Consider the following 21,455-nt stretch of genomic DNA (forward strand, 5'->3'; position numbering starts at 1 on the left):
GCATAACTCTTCTAAAAATTGTATGAATACAATGTTTTTGTCAACATGCATATCTTCTTATGATGACCACAATATGTATCAAGTTTCTGAGCAATTTTTCTATTAATCAAAAAGAATTCACAGGAATTAAAAAAAATTAAACCACAAGTTCTTTTTAGCTGCCATCTCTAATAAAGCTCAGTGATGCACAAATAAAATTATCTTTTGCAGTCGACATATTTTCTTTTAAATAATTCTCTAAATTTGCTTAATAGCATATAATGACTACTATAATAATGAAATATCCTGGACATAATTTGCACTTACATAAATTTACATAAAATGACAGATGTCGTTATGGCTCATCAATTTCTAGGTCAATACAAATATTTTCCAGTATCAACAATAAGTTGAAATAAACTAGTTGAAACATAAAGTTAAAGGTTTAATTCCTGTAGAAACAGCCAAGTAAAGTTTTGCAAAAATAACCGTTTTTCTGTTTTATTTGTTTGTATTGTCAATGTTTTGTATTTGCCTTTGAAAAAGACTAATTAATGAGTCAAAGGCACTCATGCTATTTAGATAGTAAGTTTCGCACTGTTCGTTGTCAGTTTATTGCAGTTATCTTAATCAATCCCTGACACGTGATCCCTTGCTGGATCCAGTGCACTTGAAAGGATTGTTATTTGCCTTATGACTTGTATTCCGTATATATATATATATATATATATATGAATATGAGCTCTTCATGAATTGCATGGACAACTATAATATCCCCACTGGATAGGTCTGTGCTGCATTAATTACGTGTGAAAGTTTCTTATACTTTTCTGAACCCTGTTTTGTCTGTATAATCCTACTTCAGGTACATACAGATGGGCATTCTGTGTATGGCATTTGTAACGCTTTCACGCCATGTTTCCATGAGCTAACTGCATACTTGTATAGGTCATCTCTGAGTCCTCCTACAGGTAGTATAATCTGTATATCATAATTATTTATACTTAAGATACATACAGAACCTTCATTGCTTCATCTGCTATTTTTAACATAGGCAGTATTAGCGTCCGGACATCATGCTTCAATGATTATACCTGTCTATGACGTCCTTGACCTTTCTGACAGGTAGTATTGGCTTAAATTCGTCTGCTATTACATATTTTTTCAGGTAACTTTCTTTTGGTCAGCTCTACAACGTATCAATATTCAAACAAGACAGGTGCAGACATATCGTTGTATATTTATTAGCATTATCCTCTCTATATGGTGCATTGACATTAGACTGCCTGTTATCACTTACTGGGCCAATGCTAAGCTTTAGTTCCCACTAATTGTGCCTACAAAGTGACAGGGCTAAGCCCCTCAAGTTTATAGATTCTGTTCATTTTACTTTAGGCTTGAAGTATGTGCAAGGCACAAAAACGGAAGATGTCATCAGTCTGCAAGCTGATCTTTCATCCATACAGGTTTATTTGGCAGAAAAGGGGGACAACTCAACCTCTCTCCCTTCGGCTACGAAGCGCCAGAAATCAACAAGATCAGAAACTGCCCCAGCACCCAAGTCACATTCTCCAGACCCAATGTTACCAGCAATTACTTTTGGACTTGACTCTATTTCTCTTGCCAAAAGAACTTAACAAACAGCCATCACTTCCCTCTCAATCTACAGATATTGGATCTAGCATCCCATAATCTGTTCCAACATTATGAGTTGGACAATAATTCTCCCACACACATGACCTATATCCATTGCAACTGGCCTAGGCCATTTTCGACTGATCAGGAGCGGCAACAACATCCTCTTTTTAGGGCTCAATCACACATCATAGCCCTTATCCCAGTATGTTGAAACAGACCTATGTTGACATACCATACCCAGGGACCGCTCAAATACATATTTCTCCTCAGTACTCCCTTCTGGACCCTCTACTGTACTTCATTTCCATGGTAATTTTCCAACAAGTGGAAAAGAACCTCTCTCCTCCCACTCTGACTTCTACAGGACATGCATGGGAGTTGGTATAATGCATGGCCTGTGTTTTAAATAGGGCAGCACAACACACCTTGGCAAATGCCATCGCCGTCACTACTAAACTACAATTTGCTGAATGGGACTCTGTACTTGCAACCCCCTCCTTTCTCAATGACACCATAAAGCTAATACAAAACCTAAAAAATTACGCCATCTCCAATCTGCCTCTTCCAGACATCTGGTAGGAGGGAGGCTTCTTTTCTTCATGGCTGAATCGGATGAAATTTGCAACAACAAACCCTGGACTTGGCAAGTGGTTCACAAGGGACTCTACACCATGTTTCTCAATCCTCTACCACTGTCCAGAGTTCTGACATTCACCAACGTCCCATCCGATCCACTCAAAGACACCACAATACAGCAGGAAATTGACAACCTTCTTCAGAAAATGGCAGAAGAACTTGTTCGAATACTCTCTCTCCATGATTCTATTCCAGACTCTTCTTGGTTCCAGAGGCAAATGGCACTCTGTACCCCATCATAGACCTTGGCGCTTTCAATCACTCCATTCAAACTCCTTGGTTCTCAATGGAAACACCACGGTGCATTCTAAATGCCATTTAAGTGGGAGACTTTGCCATCAGTGTGGACTTAAAAGACACTTACCTCCATGTCCCTATTCACCAGGCTTCCAGGAAGTTCCTGTGGTTCACCTACAACAATATGGTATACCACTTGTATCATGAATCAAGTCATGGCATATCTCCGGACCATTTCTACGGTGGTAACATCAAGTTACCTGGATGAGATTCCACAAAAACACCAGGTGTGTTCTATTTTACATCACCACATGATAACACCAGTCACATCACTTACCAATCTGGGCTTTCTCATCAACAAGACAAATCCAACCTGTACCCTCACAACATTTTGTTCATCTTGGTATGGAGTTCAATACACAGGAAAACATGGTTCATCTCCCTCAGGATCATGCATTGAAAATCTGCAACATAGTGATTTCTTTACTCTTGAGGAGAACCCTATCAGCACATTAATTCCTTCGCCTCCCAAGTTTACTAAATGCAGCAGAGGATCTCCTCGATCTAGGTCACCTTTTTATGCACCCATTACAACTGCTTCTTCTGTCTCAAGAGAAACCCAAAGTTTGCCCACTGGACCAACCTCAAACCATCTTCTCACAACTGAGCCAACATCTGCAGTCTTAAGGTAAACTTTCTTGGGTCATGGCAGGTATACCTCTTCACTTACCATCGCCCGATATTACAATTTGAACCATCGCCAGCATGGAGGACTGGGTTTCCTACCTTCTACCATCATTTTCAGCAAGTCAGCGGTGCATGGTCTCCACACGAACAATTTCTGCATATCAATCTTCTGAAAATGATGGCCACTGTGAAAGCCTTTCACTGGTTGCAGGAACACCTCTCTGGCAAGCGAGACCTGATTCTGTTTGACAACTCTACAGTAGTGACTTGTATCAAAAGACAACTCCCCAGACCTTTGTATCATGGTGTGGGACTTTCTATTCAACAACAAATCCACATACATGTTCATCATTTACCGGGATGCCTCAATGTTCTAGCTGACTCGTTAAGAAACAATCAACTAATTCAGATGGAATGGTCTTTTCATCCCTTGGTTTTCACCCAGATCTGTACCCAAAGGAACCAAACACTGGTGAAACTATTTGCAACAAGGCGGAATACCAAAATCCCAAACTTTGTCTATCCCATCCCAGATTCAAAAGCCTGTGCGGTCAACGATCTATCCTTGGATTGGAAAAACCTGAATGCACATGCCTACCCTCCAACACAGCTGAGTCCGAAAGCAATACAAAAAGCAAAGGAATCAGCCTGTTGCCTCATCCTCATCACACCACTCCAATGGAAGAAGTCATGGATCAACAACTTCATCAATCTTGCATCAGAAACCCTGTGGAAGATTCGGGTCTTCCCTCATCTAGCCAACAACCATGATGGCAGTTGTTTCACCCCCGCCTGTCTGGATCATATCAAACAGGCCCTCAAACTTAAACAATTCTTGCAACCAGTCTTGGAGAGAAACAGTAATCAGGCATGACGGCCCTCCACTCTAAAAGCGTATTAAGGCAAATGCAACTGAACATATTTTACCTCTCAAGGCATAAATCCCACATATAGCTAATTTCTTCCTCTGGCTCTTCGAAGAAAGAAAGCTAGCCCAGAGTATGATCAAAGGCTACTGCCTAATGATAGATGACACCTTTCGTCATCATGAGTGTTAGGCAGTTGCCACCAGCCTAGCATTCAAACAAAGCTGTTCTCTAACTGACATCATTCAGGCTGTGGGATTGAGATCATCAAAGTCCACATTCTCTAGCTTTTATCTCCAAGATCTGTCATCCCAAAGGGCCCAATTCTATCTGGTCGGACCTATCTCCACTGCTCAAAAGGTCACACTTCCAGGTCGATCGACAGCTTCTTAAAGATGAAGCTTCACGATTTCTGTTAGATTTGAAGGGGAGAATTTTTTTCCTTTTTTGAGGCAGTGTTGACAGACGGAGTCCCCTCCAGTTGGGTTACCTAGAAGCTGTCTCTCTTACCTTAGGGGACTGGATTTTATTTCCAGGATAAGGTGATGTACCTCCCTCCACCTCTTACCTATTATCCTAAGGTATTATGATTGGGTAATATATTCGAAGAAGAAACCAATTTGTCTTAGTAAAACATGTTTCTTCGAAAGTATTTACCCAATCATAATACACATACACCCTCCCTGCAGTTACATCCAGAGGGAGCATGCCTACCACTCCAGTATATCCTCATTCATTGCTGCCAAGTCTTATAGGTATGGGGAGATGACACTGCCTAACTGCCACATGGGTCGGCAGACAACTTTTAGCTCCCTTTAGCTAAAAGAAGTATCTGGGAGGGCTGGATTTGTGAGGAAGTGGTAGTTCTCCTAACAGATTATGACTGGCAAAGTGATTTTGAAGAACCAAATTTTACTAAGAAAAATTGGGTTTTCAATCGACTAATCCTCCAGGATATAATGTATTTTTCTTCATTTTAGGCCTGCATGTTGGCACGAAATCATATAAAAGCAATAGCCTTGAGAAAATAGTAACAAGTTCAACAATTACATGCAAGATAACCTCATTAGTATGTATGGATTTCACTCATTATCAAACTCAGGTGAGACTGTGATTATATTGTGCAAGTGTGTCTCAAGCTCATTATCAATGTTGTCAAAGATTCTGATGATACAGAATAAATATAACAAGTTTGATCAAAATCAGAAATACAGATTCCAGAGTGGAAAACAACATCAGACAATAAACTGCAATATAATCTCACTTGTTATCAAGCTCATCCAAGATTCTAATGATATAATCACACATTTCAAGTTTAAACTAAATCAGATCAGAAATATGGCTTCCTGAGTGGTAACAAGATCAGGCAATCAGATGTAAATTCACCAAATTAATATGCATTGATCTTAACATATTTGAATGCATTCAAAATACTGATCGCACAAACCTATACTGTGAGTCTGATCCAAACAAGATCAAAAATATGGCCTCCAGAGTGGTAACAAGCAAATGTAGACTGATGGATTATCGACAAGGACACATGAACATACATATATTTATTAGGCTTTACAGCTATGTAAACACTGTGTGACAGGTGTGTTAGAAAATTCTGTTATACACCACATTAGGTTTCAAGTCTAAGAGGGAAATAACTCTAATAAATATTAAATAGTCAGATGATGATCATAATATTTCCAAGCTTCTGGCTACATGTGTTCACAAGATCCTGTCATACAATGAATTCATCTGTAAATCAAAGGGCAATAACTCTTATAAAATTGTGGGAATACATTTGTTTATTCATATGCATATCTTCAGGGGAAGACCATAATATTTATCAAGTTTGATGTCAAACTGCAGTACTATCTGCAGTCATCAGATCGTGCCATGCTCTGGATTAAGCTACATGACAAAAGTCAAATAACTATTAACAGAATTTGTCAGAAATGAGCCTCATATATTAAAGGAGGATTTTAGCACTTACCAAGTTTCATGGCAATCGATGAAAAAATGTGAGACTAGTTGCATGTGAGACTAGTTGCATTCACAAGATTTTGTCATAAACTGCATTCTGCTTAAGTCAAAGGGCGATACCTGTTAAAAATTTGTTAGGACCAAAGTGATTCATCAATATGCAAAAAAGTGGGCCCTGGGTGACTGAGAGGTCTAAAGCACTGGCCATAACCAATCACTGCCATATGACATCTGTTTCTTTGGGTTCAAATCTAGGGCTCAGACAATATTAGTATGTGAAAAAGCTTACCAGTAGTTTCCTGTGGGTCAATGGTTCTTACCGGGTTTTTTCCTGGCTCTTCCTAGAGCAGTTATACTGGCTGCCATGTATAGCCTATCTCAGTGTTAAGGCCAACACAAAAACATTATCAGACAATATGCTATACTATTGACTAAGTTCAATGAAAATCCATGTAAAACTGCAAGACTAGTTTCAATAACAAGTGTACTGGATTAAATGATAGACAGAAGGATTCCTATATACCAGAGGTGGGTGTATAAAAAGGAGATTAACTATTAACAAATACTAACAAGAAATAAGGGAAGTCTTAAAGTTAACAGTTTCATATAGCTTATTTAAGCAATGGAATTTAAGCTGGGCTAACATACATTTTTCATGTTAGCTCTGCAATGACATGATTTTAAAAATGTCTGACCATGCCTGCAGAGGGCATGTAAAAGTATATTTTGAGATGAAAAATATTGCTGAAGTCAGTGAGTGAATTATCTTTTCCACAATAATTAAAGACATGTAAATATATAACTTGCCCTAAATAATTTAAGACATGCTTTCATAAACACCATGTCCTAAATAATCTATTTACCAAATTTCTTCCATCAGCCCCTTGAACTCTGTGCTGATCTGCTGCACATAGAAATACCATGGAGTGAGCACTTCCGTGACAATAACCACAGTACCCTTGCCAGATGACAAACTAGCTCTTCTGACTCTGGGTCCATTAGGGCACACAACTTGTGAAGACATTACATCACTGCCACCTCCAGGAATACCTTCAGTTGCTAAAGCAACACCAGCAGCACCTTCCTTTGACTGATTCGTTTCTGCAGAACTCATTAACGATGGATCCTGATCTAATTGACACTGACTATGTATTGAAACACTCTTGTCATGCTTTGAACAACTCAGTTCTGTGGTACTCCTCTTGTCTGTTTTATGATCTCCTTTGTTACTGTTATATTGGTTTGATGCTATTTCTGTTTCGTATTTTGAAAAAGGGGACAATGAGAGTCGATTTTTATTTCTCATATTTTTCTTGACTGGGCTGCTGTATGCCAAGTCAATCTTATTGCCTTTTTCTGTTTCAGTAGTTCCTGGTGTACAGCCATCACTTGTTATATCAGGACCATTTAATCCCATATCTGATGACAGCTTACCACCCGTATATGATGACAGCTTACCACCTGTATCTGATGACAGCTTACCACTTGGTCTGCAATTTGCTGATGATCCTGTTGTGGAAGACATGTCTTGGTTTGGAGCAGGTCCACACTCTGAAGTAGACACAATGACTGACATTAAATAGAAATACTATAAAGTAATCAGGTATAATAATGTGACTGCTGATTGAACGGTGTTAAAGAAAGAAGGTCACAGCAAGAGTCTCCTTGAAAATAATGAGCAACTGACATGGTCACAGTCTGTTTTTGTTTAAATGAATTACAAAGTTTTATAACTTTATCCTGTGCAAAGGATGAGGAAGAGGCAAGAGTCACTAGAAGTTTTATAACAAAATTTATAAACAGTGAAGGAGAAATGCATACATTTCCTATACTACATCAACTCCTAATTTTATGAATGTGATGTGTTCCTTGAGTCATTTGTTAAGCAAAAATCTGTTAAATGAAAAGAAATTTCTCATTAATTAAAAGATAATAATTAGAGACAGGTGTCCTGTGATAATACCTACGGTACATTTAGTACAGAAAGGTAAATATATAGTACACACATAATTATTTATTTTAATTAGAAGTAATTAATTTGAAATTAATGGTACAAAGGAAACAAAAGTGAAAAATGTAAGCAAAGCAGCACTATTGGACATGGATGGGCAATGATTCATGGGCAGAAGTTGATGTCTGAGATTCTGAGGCAGATGACTGAGAAGTTGCTGGGTCCCTCAGCTTTAAGAAAGTGGCATCTGCTATCTTTCTGGTTTTGTTTTACAGAACTCCCTAAAGCAACAGAGGGTGTGTTCAACTTTTTTGCTCACACTGAGACTGCATTCCCCATCTGGGTCCTCTTCTTTAAAAATCTCTAAGGTTTGTTCAATTAGCATAAAAGCTTGTGATACACACTTCACAGTAAGACATTATGGTTTGGATGTTTGTGAATCAGTGTCTTCGTTTTCCTGTGCGGCCCTTTGTGCACTCGTCACCTTCAGGTCTGTCTTTGTCAAATCCTTGGCATAGGATTCCAACAACTTATTTACATCATCTTCATTAACTTCTGTAAATCTTGCTTCCTGCTTGACAATTATTCTCTTAACCCATTCCTGCTCTTTTAAAATTCATTCTGGCCACAACATCTTCTGAAAACATTCATGGTTGCAATGCCTATTTCATTCCATAACTCCTCTGTTATCTAATGGCTTCTTGAGGTTATAATTCCTCCATAAGTCCAGACTTAATTGCTTATCTTCACCACCTGTTTGAAAGATGAACTGCCTCATAATGTCTGAATATGAGATAATACCTTGGTCCATGGTCTGAATTAATGATGTGGTGTTTGGAGAAGAAAACAAAATCATCAGCAAAGTCCTCACAGTGAACAGGATTTCCAGGGTCTTTATTGATAACCAGTAAGCACTTTTTATCAAAATTGGTTTTGGCACAATATCCAGTGATGAAAAGGTAAAAAAAAAATATATGATGTAGTCCTGCAAAAGACTGTTGGTCTTCTAAGCTTTTGCAGTCTCAACAACAAACTACAGGCAGATTGACTTTGCTACATCTCATTAAAGCATGTGGTCCTCTGATTAATTGTCGTCGGATTAGGTTTGCAATCACCTGCTGCATTGCCTCCAAGGAAATTGTTAGCCAATATACTGATGCTTTGAAGCCTTGTGCCAACTTCACCACTCTGGAAATGTAGGTACATGATGGCATCTTCTTCCAGAAGAGTACGGTTTTCTCCCAACTAAAAGCATGTTTTGTCACATATTCTCTATTACTTGTCATCTCCTTCAGTTTATCTGCGAAACTATCAGCTATCACAGCATCAGTACTTGCTGCCTCTCCATTCTTGTCTAAGCAGTGCAGGTTAGCATGCTTCTTAAAATCTTTAAACCTGTGATGGCTGATTTTAAACGTCTCTTGACTGACTGAAGATCCTACTGTCTTCACAATCCCTTAAATCTTGCCACAATGATTTTACTTTTTCACAAATCACAATCAAACTGAGATGTATATATCACAGTATTTGTGCTTCAATCACCAAACTGAGCAGATTTTCATATTCTCCATTGTCCCATCTTGCACTTTAGTTACTCGCAATGCAGTGACTGGTGTAGTTATTGCTGCACTCAACTTTATTTTGCCAGTATTGTTGAGAATGGTATACATATCAGAAGTTGCAAGAGGGACACTGCTTTCCATGTCCATTAAGTGTTCACCTTTGTAATACCTTTTCACAATGACTAGCTGCATATCAACACTTCTGGACTTCCAGATTTCTTACCTGTACAGGTGAAGTTGATGAGTGCTTGGAACTCATGAAGGAGTACAAGATATTTTGAGATAAAACTAAAAAATTGCTGATGCTCTGATTACAGTACACAACAAACAATACAGTAGAAAGATTGCAACTGGATATGTGAGGGATGGTGAGCAGGGCTGGGAATTTACATTTATCCAGCTTGGCATGTTTTTGTTGTAGTGAAAATTCATTACACATAATGAAAAAGAGATTATTAATTTTTAATGCAAAAATTCCTTAATGCAACATATGTCAAATTAGAAGTTTATCATTTATATATGAACAGGACCACTTTTAATGCAACTCACAATTTACATAAACTTTGATATAGCCCCTTGAAATGCACTGTCACCATAATATCTACACTGAGTGAAGCTGGTGACCCAACAGTGGCCATCAACAAACAACAGTGTTGTATGGGAATACTTTAGATGGTGTTCCTGAGACAGAATAAGTTTACAATGCAAACTTTGTCAATCTGAACTGATGTACATTATCTAATCTGATAATGACATGAAATGTGAACACCAGGGCTTCTGTTAAATTGATACTTTAAGGAGTCCCAAGGACCTCCACATTTGAATTTTATAGGGTCCTTACATGATGTTAAAGGGTCCCACTTTACAGTTTCTACATTAAGTTGTGTCTGTGTGTGTGTGTGAGAGAATGAGAGAGAGAGAGAGAGATGTCTCACTAGAATTTTGGTGAAAATAGGAGTTTCACAAGCAAAAGTTGCAGTCCCCTCACAAGCATGTTGGGATACACTAAGTGGATAAATATCCATTACAATGCTGGAAATAGAGAGGCACAAAACCATGTCAGTTTTACTTATTTATAATTCTTTAAATATTCATGTATTAAAATTTATTCCTTGTCAGTCGATTTGGGAACATGCTACTCAAGGCCGTTATTTAGACAGTAATATGCTGCGCCCTCTGAAAAAAAATTATTGGGCAAGGTGTCTTAGTTACAGAACTGAATAAACATGAATTTAAGTTTAAATTTGGCAACTTATGTGCTCAATCAAGAGTGCTGTATTTCATTACTCTCAAATCTTTCTTTTAAAGTTTATAAAACTGTGTTGATTTGTCCTTTTTTCTGATCTGACATGTTTTGAAGTTTGCAAAGATCCATCTGCTCTAACATTTTTTTCGTCGTGTAACATCCACCAATCACACCGTAATTGTCTTTTTTATAATCTGAGACCATTTTCTATAAAACCATAGACTGGCCCACTACCTAATTTTAATATGAATATAATGAATCAGTGAGGCTGAGGGCAAATTGATGAAACCCCGTCTGTTTTCTTCGAAATAAACTGGGTCATGTACAGTTGCTATAAATAGAAAACATGGAAAATTCTTACTCAGCAGTGATGTTTTTAAAGCAGCTTCTCAAATTTATGAGAGTGGAATAAAAGCGATGATACGATAAATGATAAACACAAATTTTGACTGATTCTGATTTTATTTTTTATTTACCAAAACAGCATAATCCAGATACTGGAGAACATAAAAAATAATTTGTTAATAAAAGGGGTAATTATTATGACAAAAGCATAATGGCTGGCATGTATGTATTTAACCCCAAAAATAATTATTCAGATTTTCAAACTGCTTTGTCCAAGTCTTGACGTGATTCCAACAAATGATAGTAATGTTTATTATCATACAGTTTATCTTCTAATTTAATCTGAATCCTTAGCATGTCATCCTTTCGAGATTAATGTGCACTATACTTATTCAGCTACACTCGGAAATGAACACAATGCAAAATTAATGAGCATCACCTCAAGAGATGGCGTAGAAAATCCTTGAGACCTGTTTCAAGAAATCTTTACCTTTTTTGCAAGCTGGAAATCAACTTGGTCAGCAATTTGTATTGCATCCTACGCGACTCTTAGGCTGGGGCTTTAACGAGTCACTTTTAATTTTATTGCATCAGGGACGCACATTTGTGCAATACTGGAAGCCCTGAACACCATGCTTTTTCATTAAATAACTACCATAGCAATAACCTGATTTTCTCAACAGTTGTCTAACACTTTGCTGGTCATTACTTTTTATGAACATATAAAATCTGAGACAAGCAGATGAGTACATACTCAAATTGAGATATTTTCCAAAAATGCCGTGAGGTTTAGTCATGCTTTACATGTTTCACCAATTAAGAAAATAGTTTTGAAGATTCCTGTCTGACAGTTCTCCTATAATGCAGTCTCCATTTTCATTAGTTATGAAGACACAACAATAACAGCATCCATGGGAATGAATGAGTCCATATTTCAGCAGAAGAAATCTCTTGCCTGTGTTTTCTGAAATGTCTGTTTTTATCATAGAAAGTTCCAAGGATTAGTACTTCAACAAACTGGAAAGGGAGACAAGTCTACATTTAAGTCGGATGAAAGGGAGACAAGAAGTCTATATTTAAGTCGGATGAAAGGGAGACAAGAAGTCTATATTTAAGTCAGACGAGTTTACAAAATTCACACTACAAAAGCAGCCAACTCATACAAGCCTGATACTAGAAGGATTTAAACTGCTATCTTCACTAGGATGGTTTTAAACCTGCTATTTTCACAATAAACATAATATTTTCATGATTTAAACTGCTATCTTCACTAGGATGGTTTTAAACCTGCTATCTTCACAATAAACATAATATTTTCATGATTTAAACCCATTTTAAGTACTAAACTTGCATCAGGTGACTGTGTAACAAGGCCTGATAGTAAAATCTGTAGCAAAGGTAAGCTTGAAGTGTCATAGGTTGCTAATGACAGTGACACCTAACACCAAACAGCAAGTGCAAAATACCAAATAACAGGCAAAGATTTCTATCACAATCCATTCTGATTAACTCACATATCAAAAGAGGAATTGAGAAAGATAAGCTTTTTAATTTTTCTCTGGCATTTACCAAATTTACATATCACCAACATGTTGGCACAGTGTGATGCTAAACAGGTCTTCACATCTTCCACAAAAGAGAAGATAAGGGGTAACCAGTCTAGTTAACCAATCCAACTGCCTCAGCTCTTGATTTGGCCATACAAATATGTTCAAGGCAAGTACCCAATGATCCATACAGCAGCTGTATCTCCAATGACTTTTCCACAACCTCCGAAAATTCCACTAAAGAACTCAGTATGACTCAGTATATATCTTTTGTCATCAAGTGATTACTTAAAATGACCCATTTTTTCCCACCACTTTTATAAACTTTTGCAAAATTAAAGGGCTTTTCACAGGATATTTTTTTCTATTTTGATGATAGCTTGGAAACCCTGAACACAATGAAACACCTAGGTCTGCACAGACACGTAGGATCACATAACACCTCATGAAGGAAACATAAAAATGTACAAATCTGAAAAGCATTTACTTTCATCCTACCTCTGAATGCTGGTCTTGGAGATTCTTCATATGTTTTTGTATTCTCTTGGTTTCCTGGTATCTTTGGACCTGCACCTTCTGAGGAGGAAAGGTTTTCAATAAAACACTGAAATCTATGGTGAAATCAAAAGTAAATATTACACTTTCCCTCCCTCTTTGTATACCCCACATCCATGAGCTGACCTTTTCAACTGGTCATTTGCTACTAATTTCCATGGCAACAAAAACTTGCGTGCAAAATCTGATAATAATCCAACCCATGCATACAAATATGAAATACACTAATGTCCAAAAAGAGGCCCACAAGGGCTAAAGTTTATCCACCTGACTGACACCTTTTTTGAATCCAAATACAAGAGCAAATGGTCCCCAAATCTGGGTTTCAATGATAATTGCTGACATTCAAGGCTTTTCTGTTTTTGATGAGTATTATGAAATGACAGTCCATGCTTAATAGTCAGTTATGTAGGCACTAGCAGGGTATGGCAGACTAGGAGATTATTGACCAAATGCTCTGAATGACCTTGACCAAAGTGAACAAGTCATGAAATCTTAACATACTGTTAATACACCATTATTTTCTTATCAGACTTAAAATTACGCTGACATTTGGCCTTTAGACCCCCAAATCAGTAGGATTCTTTTTTACCCAAAGTACAAACCATTCACAAGGTTAGGTCATAGAACATGTGCTAAAAATAATTATAGAGCAAAATCCATTGTTTCTCAAGTAACGATGACCAAAACCATCGCCAGTTTGACTCAAAATTAGTAGGCCATTTTCTGATCTTAAGTGCAAGACCACCAAGAACTCTGGTCCATGTATATGGTCAAATAAAGTTGTAATGCTAAAAATACTATTTCTTTTCTGTCAGTGACCTTGATCTTTGACCTTTCTGCCCCAAATTTATAGGCTTCTTTGTTACCCAAAGTATAAACCAATCACAAATTTTGGTGAATTATATTGTCAAGAAATGAAGCAGTTGTGCAGAAACCAAGTCATTTTTCAGAATTAGGAGGCCCAGTTGTTTCTTACCCCAGGGCCTGTGATTGCTCTCTATGGCTCTGTTTGTTAGGTGTTCAAAAAGGTGACTTCTATGATATTCACATTCACCAGCTAAAATTACTTGCATGAAATGTTTAAATTGAAAAAACTTACATGCAATGTGTCATTTTATACAGAGGCTGCTATGATTATTCCTTTACTTAGATAAAAAAAATACCCAATTTTCCTATTCAAATATCTATAGACTGTATTCGAATATGATTTGGATATTTATTAATGTAAATAACGGTGTACAGCCTCTTATCTTTGTCTACTTAAATATTTGCTGACAACACCACTGCCAGCATAATCTCAGTGAAACTTGATATTTGTTGACAACACCACTGCCAGCCAAATCTCACTGAAAACATGATATTTGTTGAAAACACCACTGCCAGCCAAATCGCACTGAAAACTTGATATTTGTTGACAACACCACTGCCAGCCAAATCTCACTGAAAACTTTATATTTGTTGACAACACCACTGCCAGCCAGATCTCACTGAAAACATTGTGAATATAAATCTAACTAATGTTGGAGTGTTCTTGAGTACATTTTTGTGAGAATTCAAACAAAATGTCAAATTAATTCTTTTCCATTTAGTTTCAAACTCAGTATAAATATTAAGGACTGAAACTTGGTCAGGGTATATATTCAGGTAAATGCTGGAATTATCTTAAAAATTTTTCTATTAAGTGATTTCTTCAAAATCAAAATCATATGGACATATGTCCAATTTAATTTAATAAATTTCTAATACTAGTATATACTGATGCACAGCAAAAACAGGGAGTAACAAGCTTTACTGTAACAGCAAAAACAGAGAGTAACAAGCTTTAATGTATCAGCAAAAACAGAGAGTAGCAAGCTTTAATGTAACAACAAAAACAGGAAGTAGCAAGCTTTAATGTAACAGCAAACTCTCGATTGCCTCAACATTAAATGATAGTGTTCAAAAGTCATGTAAACTGGCTGAAGTATTTTCTGTTTGATATGAAAGTGACATCTGCATTACTATCTTTGAAGAAAAATGAAGAAAAGTATAGCATCAAATTTCAAGGATATTGGTAATTCCACAGCTAGCTATATATGCAATGACTTAAAAACTTCAATACAGGACAATATGAAGAACTATTTTGGAGTTAACAATGTGAAGTAAGCTGATCAGGGGGTGGGAGGGTGAGATAGCAGTTTTAATGGTTTGGGGGACTGATCACAATTGCTCCTGATAGAATGAATGGCAAACAATAGTTCTCAATTTTTTCTGAGCTCTGATTGACACATACATAAAATGTTAATTTCTGGTGATTTTAAAGTTCTTCCATTTTAAGCTAATGAATTCCACATTTTGTATTTTGTCTTGTCTGTTACATCTCTTATACAATGCTGCCAAGCTTAGTGGGTAAAAAAGGCAACAAATAGTTGAATACCAGCTTTCCATCTGACCATTTGGAATATCAGCTTTTTATCTGAATATTTACAAAAAAGTATTATAATTCAAATGTTCAGATATTTGTTTAGCTCTAGTAAATATAACAAGGGAGCTCTAGTAAATATAACAAGGGATCTGACTGGATCATTTCATTTCAGCTGCATCTGATTAGACATTGAATTGACAAATCTTGGCTAGTGAAGATGCCTTACCCTAAGTGCACACCATTCACCAATTCTGATAAAAATACACCTGTTAAAATTAAAATTATTGTGCAGAAAAAATAATGATGGATCGATGTACAGATGGATTTAGTTTGGCATTTTATGGTACAGCAACATGATTAAATTATTTAGTGCCAAGGTGATTAAAGTAGTAAACCCTGGATGATCTGACTGTCGTATTTAAACACTTTTGGTCTCATGCCTATGATGCAAAACCACTGAGCCACTGCAGCACTATACTAAAGAATATAAGGGTGGACATCAAAACATTACATGCTCCACCTTTTGAAAGGTGTATAAAAATAGTAGCCATATTTGATAGTGGACCAGTATCCATGTCCAAAATTTAAACATGGCCTTCCATTAGATTCAAAGTTGGAGGGTAAGTTGCCAAAGTAGGTGGTGGGTATGGGACCTCCCTCCCCCATGGGGATACAGGTTTTTTATTTACAGTAGCTGGGTGTCAAGTAAAAGTTGCAGGTAAATCATCCAGCTCCCAGCTGATAAGGAAAGCCCTGTTTAAAAGCGTTCATGTCAGGATGTTTTCTGTTGATTATGGTAAAAGTCAGCTCAGCAATTTTTTTATTGAAGTTTTTTTAAAGATTTTTTCCCCCTGTTTTTATCCATGGTGGCCATATATGTGGGCAGATCTGCATTACTTGTACAAACCTGAAAGGTTTTCACGCAATTTAAAAAAAAAACTTCAGGTGATCCAAATGTAACAACCAATTTCATATTTTGCACAAAATTGAAAAAACTTTAGGACTCCCTTTGAACTAATGCAGTTAAAAATGTTTACTGGTATTTCTCCTTTACTGTGTGTCTCTCTTACCTGCGGAAACAACTTTTAGAACTAAGAATAGGTCACTATTTACAATCAACAGAATTGCACCACAAAAACGTGAGATTTTAATTTGTCTTCCTCTCTAGACGTATCACTCAAAGGGAACAATACTTAACAAGCCAAAAAGAAAAGCCAGGAATCCATGATATGTCCATCAGTAGTACTATGAAAATCTACAAGATAACTAATGCGCAGCCATTCTTGATGCTTGAGCAGCACAATTTTCATTTAGGACCAACACAAGGTGGCATGTCAATAGGTTTTGTGTGGCATGTGAAGGGCAGCAAGAAACTCAGTTTTTACAGTGTTACTCTTTTCCTGGTGGCACGTAATCGTTCATTTCGTAATTATTCTGGAAAAAGTGGCATGCTATGCAAAATAGGTTGATGATCCCTGAACTAGACCTTTTTTGGAATGCACTGTGTGTAGTTACCAAGTAGTTTAGAAGGAGGAGTGATAATAAACTTGTGTTAATGGATGGATGATGGACAACAGGCCATCCCAAAAGCTTTCCTGGACTATCAGTGTGTGTGCATGTGTGTGATTTGGATTTTTAATGTAGCTTAACAATTTTTCAGTCACATCACTATGATGTCTACAGTGTGGCAGTTTATAGTGATGTATAGCACTGGGGCATCATGTCCCAGACATGTAGCATGATGTCCCACCCAGTCACATTATCCTGACACCAGGCCGACCAGTCCTAACACTAGCCTCTTAATGCGAAGCGCCTAGTTCCTGGTCTACGAGTAGAACTATACAAATTTTTAAAAAAATTCAGCAAAGGATATTAACCTAAATGTACATATAGGATGAGGAACTTCAATGTTTGGTACTTCTGCAGATCTAATTTCTAATAATTTGTAAAAGAAAATATTAATAACTAATTACAGTTTCTTTGAAGCATTTATCTTGAATAAGAGATTCAAATTTAAACTTTGAAATTTCATGAATTTTTTTTGTAGGGTGCAAGTGAGATCTTTTTGTTTTAAAATAATAGAAGCAGAAAAAGCTAATAACAAACAAATTCACTAAATCTTTGCAGAAAAATTTCAGATACATTTGTTTATCAAAAATAAAAGCATTTTCTACTTTCAATGAAACCTTTTCCCTCGTATGATTCTGGGATTCATATAATGGTAATAATGTATTTATGAAGAATTTATCCATTTTAGAGCATTTTTAAAACACTCAGATTCTTTAGGGAAATAACTTCTGTGCAGAGACCATGTAATAGTTCCCATTAGTGGGGACTACTTTGACCTATAAAAAAATAGGGTGTTTTCAGTCAGCCGAACATCCATTTCTCACTGCCAACCCGAGCATTATTCACCCATGTAAAATTTTGTTTTGTGTGCAGAAAATCAGATTAAATATATATGTTTTTATTAAAAAAAAGAGACCTGCCTGCACTAATTTTACAACCACTGCAATAGGAAACATTTAACTCTTTTTAGCCTTACAGTGCATATAGCATGAAAGGCAAGTAACTTAGTTTTAAGACTGGTCTATACCCAAATACTAACTCAGAACTTTTTACCTGGTCAGACAGTGCTTCTATCACATATATTTTCATTACCTAATTTTAAAGAGCATTACATTTTAACTAAAGCATTTCACCCTACCAATAAGGTCCTCAGCCGAGGCTGCAAGGAGAACACAAGTTTTATAACAGCGGTCCAGCTGCTGCATGATGTCCACATACTGGTCAGTAAATTGACCAGCATCCTCAGTCAGCAACAACTGCTCAGCCTGGCTCTTGGCCTGAAAAATACACCAAAAAAATAGCTATAATGTGTCCACAGGACACTAACACCCCTCCCAACAGCACCCCTTACCATATAAGAAAAGAGAGAAATAACTGGCAGAATTTATTAGGGTTCATTGTTACCATGATATTCATAGGGTGCATTCCCCCATCCGCACTCCAAGAAAACGAAGATAAAGTAGTCTTATGGTTTACGTTCAACAAAACTGAGTGCAGCCTAAAATCATGCCAAAGGAGTATAAGACAATCAATGTCACTGGCAGGTAGAAATGTGTCACATTTTGAATCACTTGAGCACCAATTGAAAAGCACATGATCCATGATCCTTGGTAGTGAATACAAATTATAAATATGAAATCTACTGCAAAACACTGAAGCAGTTATTTTTCAAACCATGATAAGGGCGGAAAAGATGTAGACTCAATTGTCCAAAATAAATTATTGCAGGGTATGGTTATTCAAACATGAGGATTTCAAATCCCAGTACAGATGGTTCATGACAAGTGAGGATAATAATGGTCACAGGCACTCGGGTCAATAATTATTTTTGCAATAAAATATTCACTTTTTAATGCTATATACTCTGAATTAGTCATAGCCAAGTCAGCTGAAAGCACGGTTTGCTACAATTTCCTTATCGACTAAAATAACCTTGACCTGACCAGTGGACATGGTTATTTTAGCAGACAAGAAAACCAAGTCTCTGTGTTTAAGAGTACCATTTTAAAGGCTTTCTTTCTGGAAACTTCTTCTTTTTCTGTAGTATGGATGACTTCCACACTGAATGAGGCAACACTAGGAAAATGGTCAAAATAACAAGAACTGGAAGTCATATCAGCATCATCTTTATCTGGGCCAAATTAAGATCATAATACATCCTCTAATGAAAATCCAATATCAACCTGTATGTATCAGCCAGTGATGGATATTTGCTACACTACTGTTTACACCCTATTGGACAATAATATTGCACCTATGTAAAACCAACAGACTGAAAATAAAACAATATGAATTGGACGGAGCAGACAGTTTAAAGGTATGCATAACTGAATGAAAGTTTTGAAATTATCTTTGATGTTTATCATAGAAGAAGATGGAGTCAATTATGACTTGGATTAACGTCTAATCATATATTGGCATTTGTGATTGCCCATCAAATATATCATCAATTAGACAAAACTGTTGAAGATATGGTGGTTCATGAAGGCAGTTGTGAAAGGTAAGTTGTTGTTGTTGTTGTAGGGTTTAACGCCATTTTTAAGCACACAATAGGCTATACATGGCGGCCAGTACTAATGGTGGAGGAAGAACCCAGAAAATCCTTGGAAAGAAACACCGACCCTCGAGAAGCTACTGGCAAGCTTTCTCACATACCCACACTGGCCAAATCCGATACACGAACCTATGCAGACAGAGGTGAGATGGCAGTGATCCATAACGGAGAGCGCTTTAGACCAATCGGCCACTCGGGGCCCCATGAAAGGTAAGTGGAAGAACCTTAATTGTGTTTTATTAATGTTTGCTTCAATTGGAAAACATGAAAAACTCTATGTGCTTTAATTAATGTATCATTCAGTAAGAATTTACCAGACATCATGGTCAGTGATTTATTTCAGTCTTTTGGACTCCACAAGATTGAATAATTAGATGGAACAATTTTGTTATTATATTAAATGTCTTTGTGAACTGTTAAATCACTACAGCTCAAAGTAGTACCTGTTCTTCTCTATGTCTCAGAAATGACAAGCCATTGATGAATAAATCTCATACAGTTGTACAAAATTTTTATGAAAAGTGAAAAAGTGAATTTCCATGGATTTAATATGTAATGAAAAATGGAAATATGGTGATGACATGTGAGTGGTGTAGGAATGTTGGAAAATCAAACCTGTCTGTCACTGAGTGCAGTTCCAATCTTCAAAAATAAAATTTAAAATAGTGCTTTTTCTGTTTAATATACCAAATATACACAGACACACACATAATTAGAAACAAAGATAGATATACTAATCAGCAATGGTTATGGCTGTTGCACAGTCTACTTGTTTGTTTCTTACACAATACTGTACTAGTGTTTCTCTTTATGCAATATGAGACAATAAATCTTAAACATCAGTATGGTCCAGGAATAATGGAAAAAAACCCAGCTACAATCTCATGCCTGTTAAAAACTAATTACTATTGAGATTTTCATTTTTGGCTCTTGAGATTATGGGCCAAGGGCCATGTGACTTTCATTTTTGCAATCTATCGAGAACAGGTCAATACATTCTGTAATCATTCTGTCCTCATGAGCGGAGGCCACCTCGTTTACTAGGACTTTCTTCATCACAGAAGATGTGGCCACAAAAGAATGGAATAAATTAGAACTTAAGAACTGACTGATGTAGAAGTCCTTTAATTACCTCTGTAACATAGGAATCAACTAAATCACACAGAAATTCCTTCTGGTCAATCAGGCTTCTGATCTTGTCCTGCACTTGCTGTCGCAAGCGCAACGTATGTCGCTCTCTGGCAGACATTTTTTAACTGTAAAAAGACAAGAAAAACACATTTTAAATGGAAACATCAAAAAAATACCTTGTATAATATGAGCTGAATGTCATGTTAATCCAGAAGAAATAGCAATAACAAGATTTTAACGACAACTACTGTTTTGTTCATACTTAATGTCAGATTGGCACCATTTTCGTTTATGGCAAAATAGACATCATAAGTAGTCCTTTAGTGAAAATCTCATGCTGATATGACAGTGAAGTAGCAACAAGAAGATTTTCAAAATGTTCACTGTGGCCAACATAATGGATGTCTGGGTTGCACATTTTCATTTACACCAACCAGACATCATAAGAAGTCTTGTGCTGAAAATGCTGTCAACATGTCTTTCTGTTCTGGAGAAATAGCAATTAAGAGACCACTCCAGTGGCCTACTGGTTAGAGCATTCACTTTGGATGTGCGAGGTCATGGGGTCAAA

General features: G+C 36.8%; 1 protein-coding gene across 2 annotated transcripts in view; it reads right to left on the reverse strand.

The window, feature by feature from the left end:
* The window catches only part of LOC149789029 (uncharacterized), a 130,812-nt gene extending 109,807 nt beyond the window's left edge, over positions 1-21,005 (reverse strand). For both annotated transcript variants that reach the window (XM_089975200.1, XM_089975201.1), the window contains exons 1-4: positions 20,886-21,005; positions 18,338-18,476; positions 13,167-13,244; positions 6,881-7,568 (exon numbers count right to left, since the gene is read on the reverse strand). In XM_089975200.1, the coding sequence (XP_089831326.1) occupies positions 6,881-7,568; positions 13,167-13,244; positions 18,338-18,476; positions 20,886-21,002 (1,022 nt within the window). In that variant the 5' untranslated portion in view covers positions 21,003-21,005. The remainder of the gene's footprint in view (positions 1-6,880; positions 7,569-13,166; positions 13,245-18,337; positions 18,477-20,885) is intronic.
* Between the last annotated feature and the right edge of the window lie 450 nt (positions 21,006-21,455).

The sequence above is a fragment of the Sinohyriopsis cumingii genome, chromosome 11, assembly GCF_028554795.1.
Source record: "Sinohyriopsis cumingii isolate HCF-2022 chromosome 11, ASM2855479v2, whole genome shotgun sequence".
Classification (NCBI taxonomy): Eukaryota; Metazoa; Mollusca; class Bivalvia; order Unionida; family Unionidae; genus Sinohyriopsis; species Sinohyriopsis cumingii.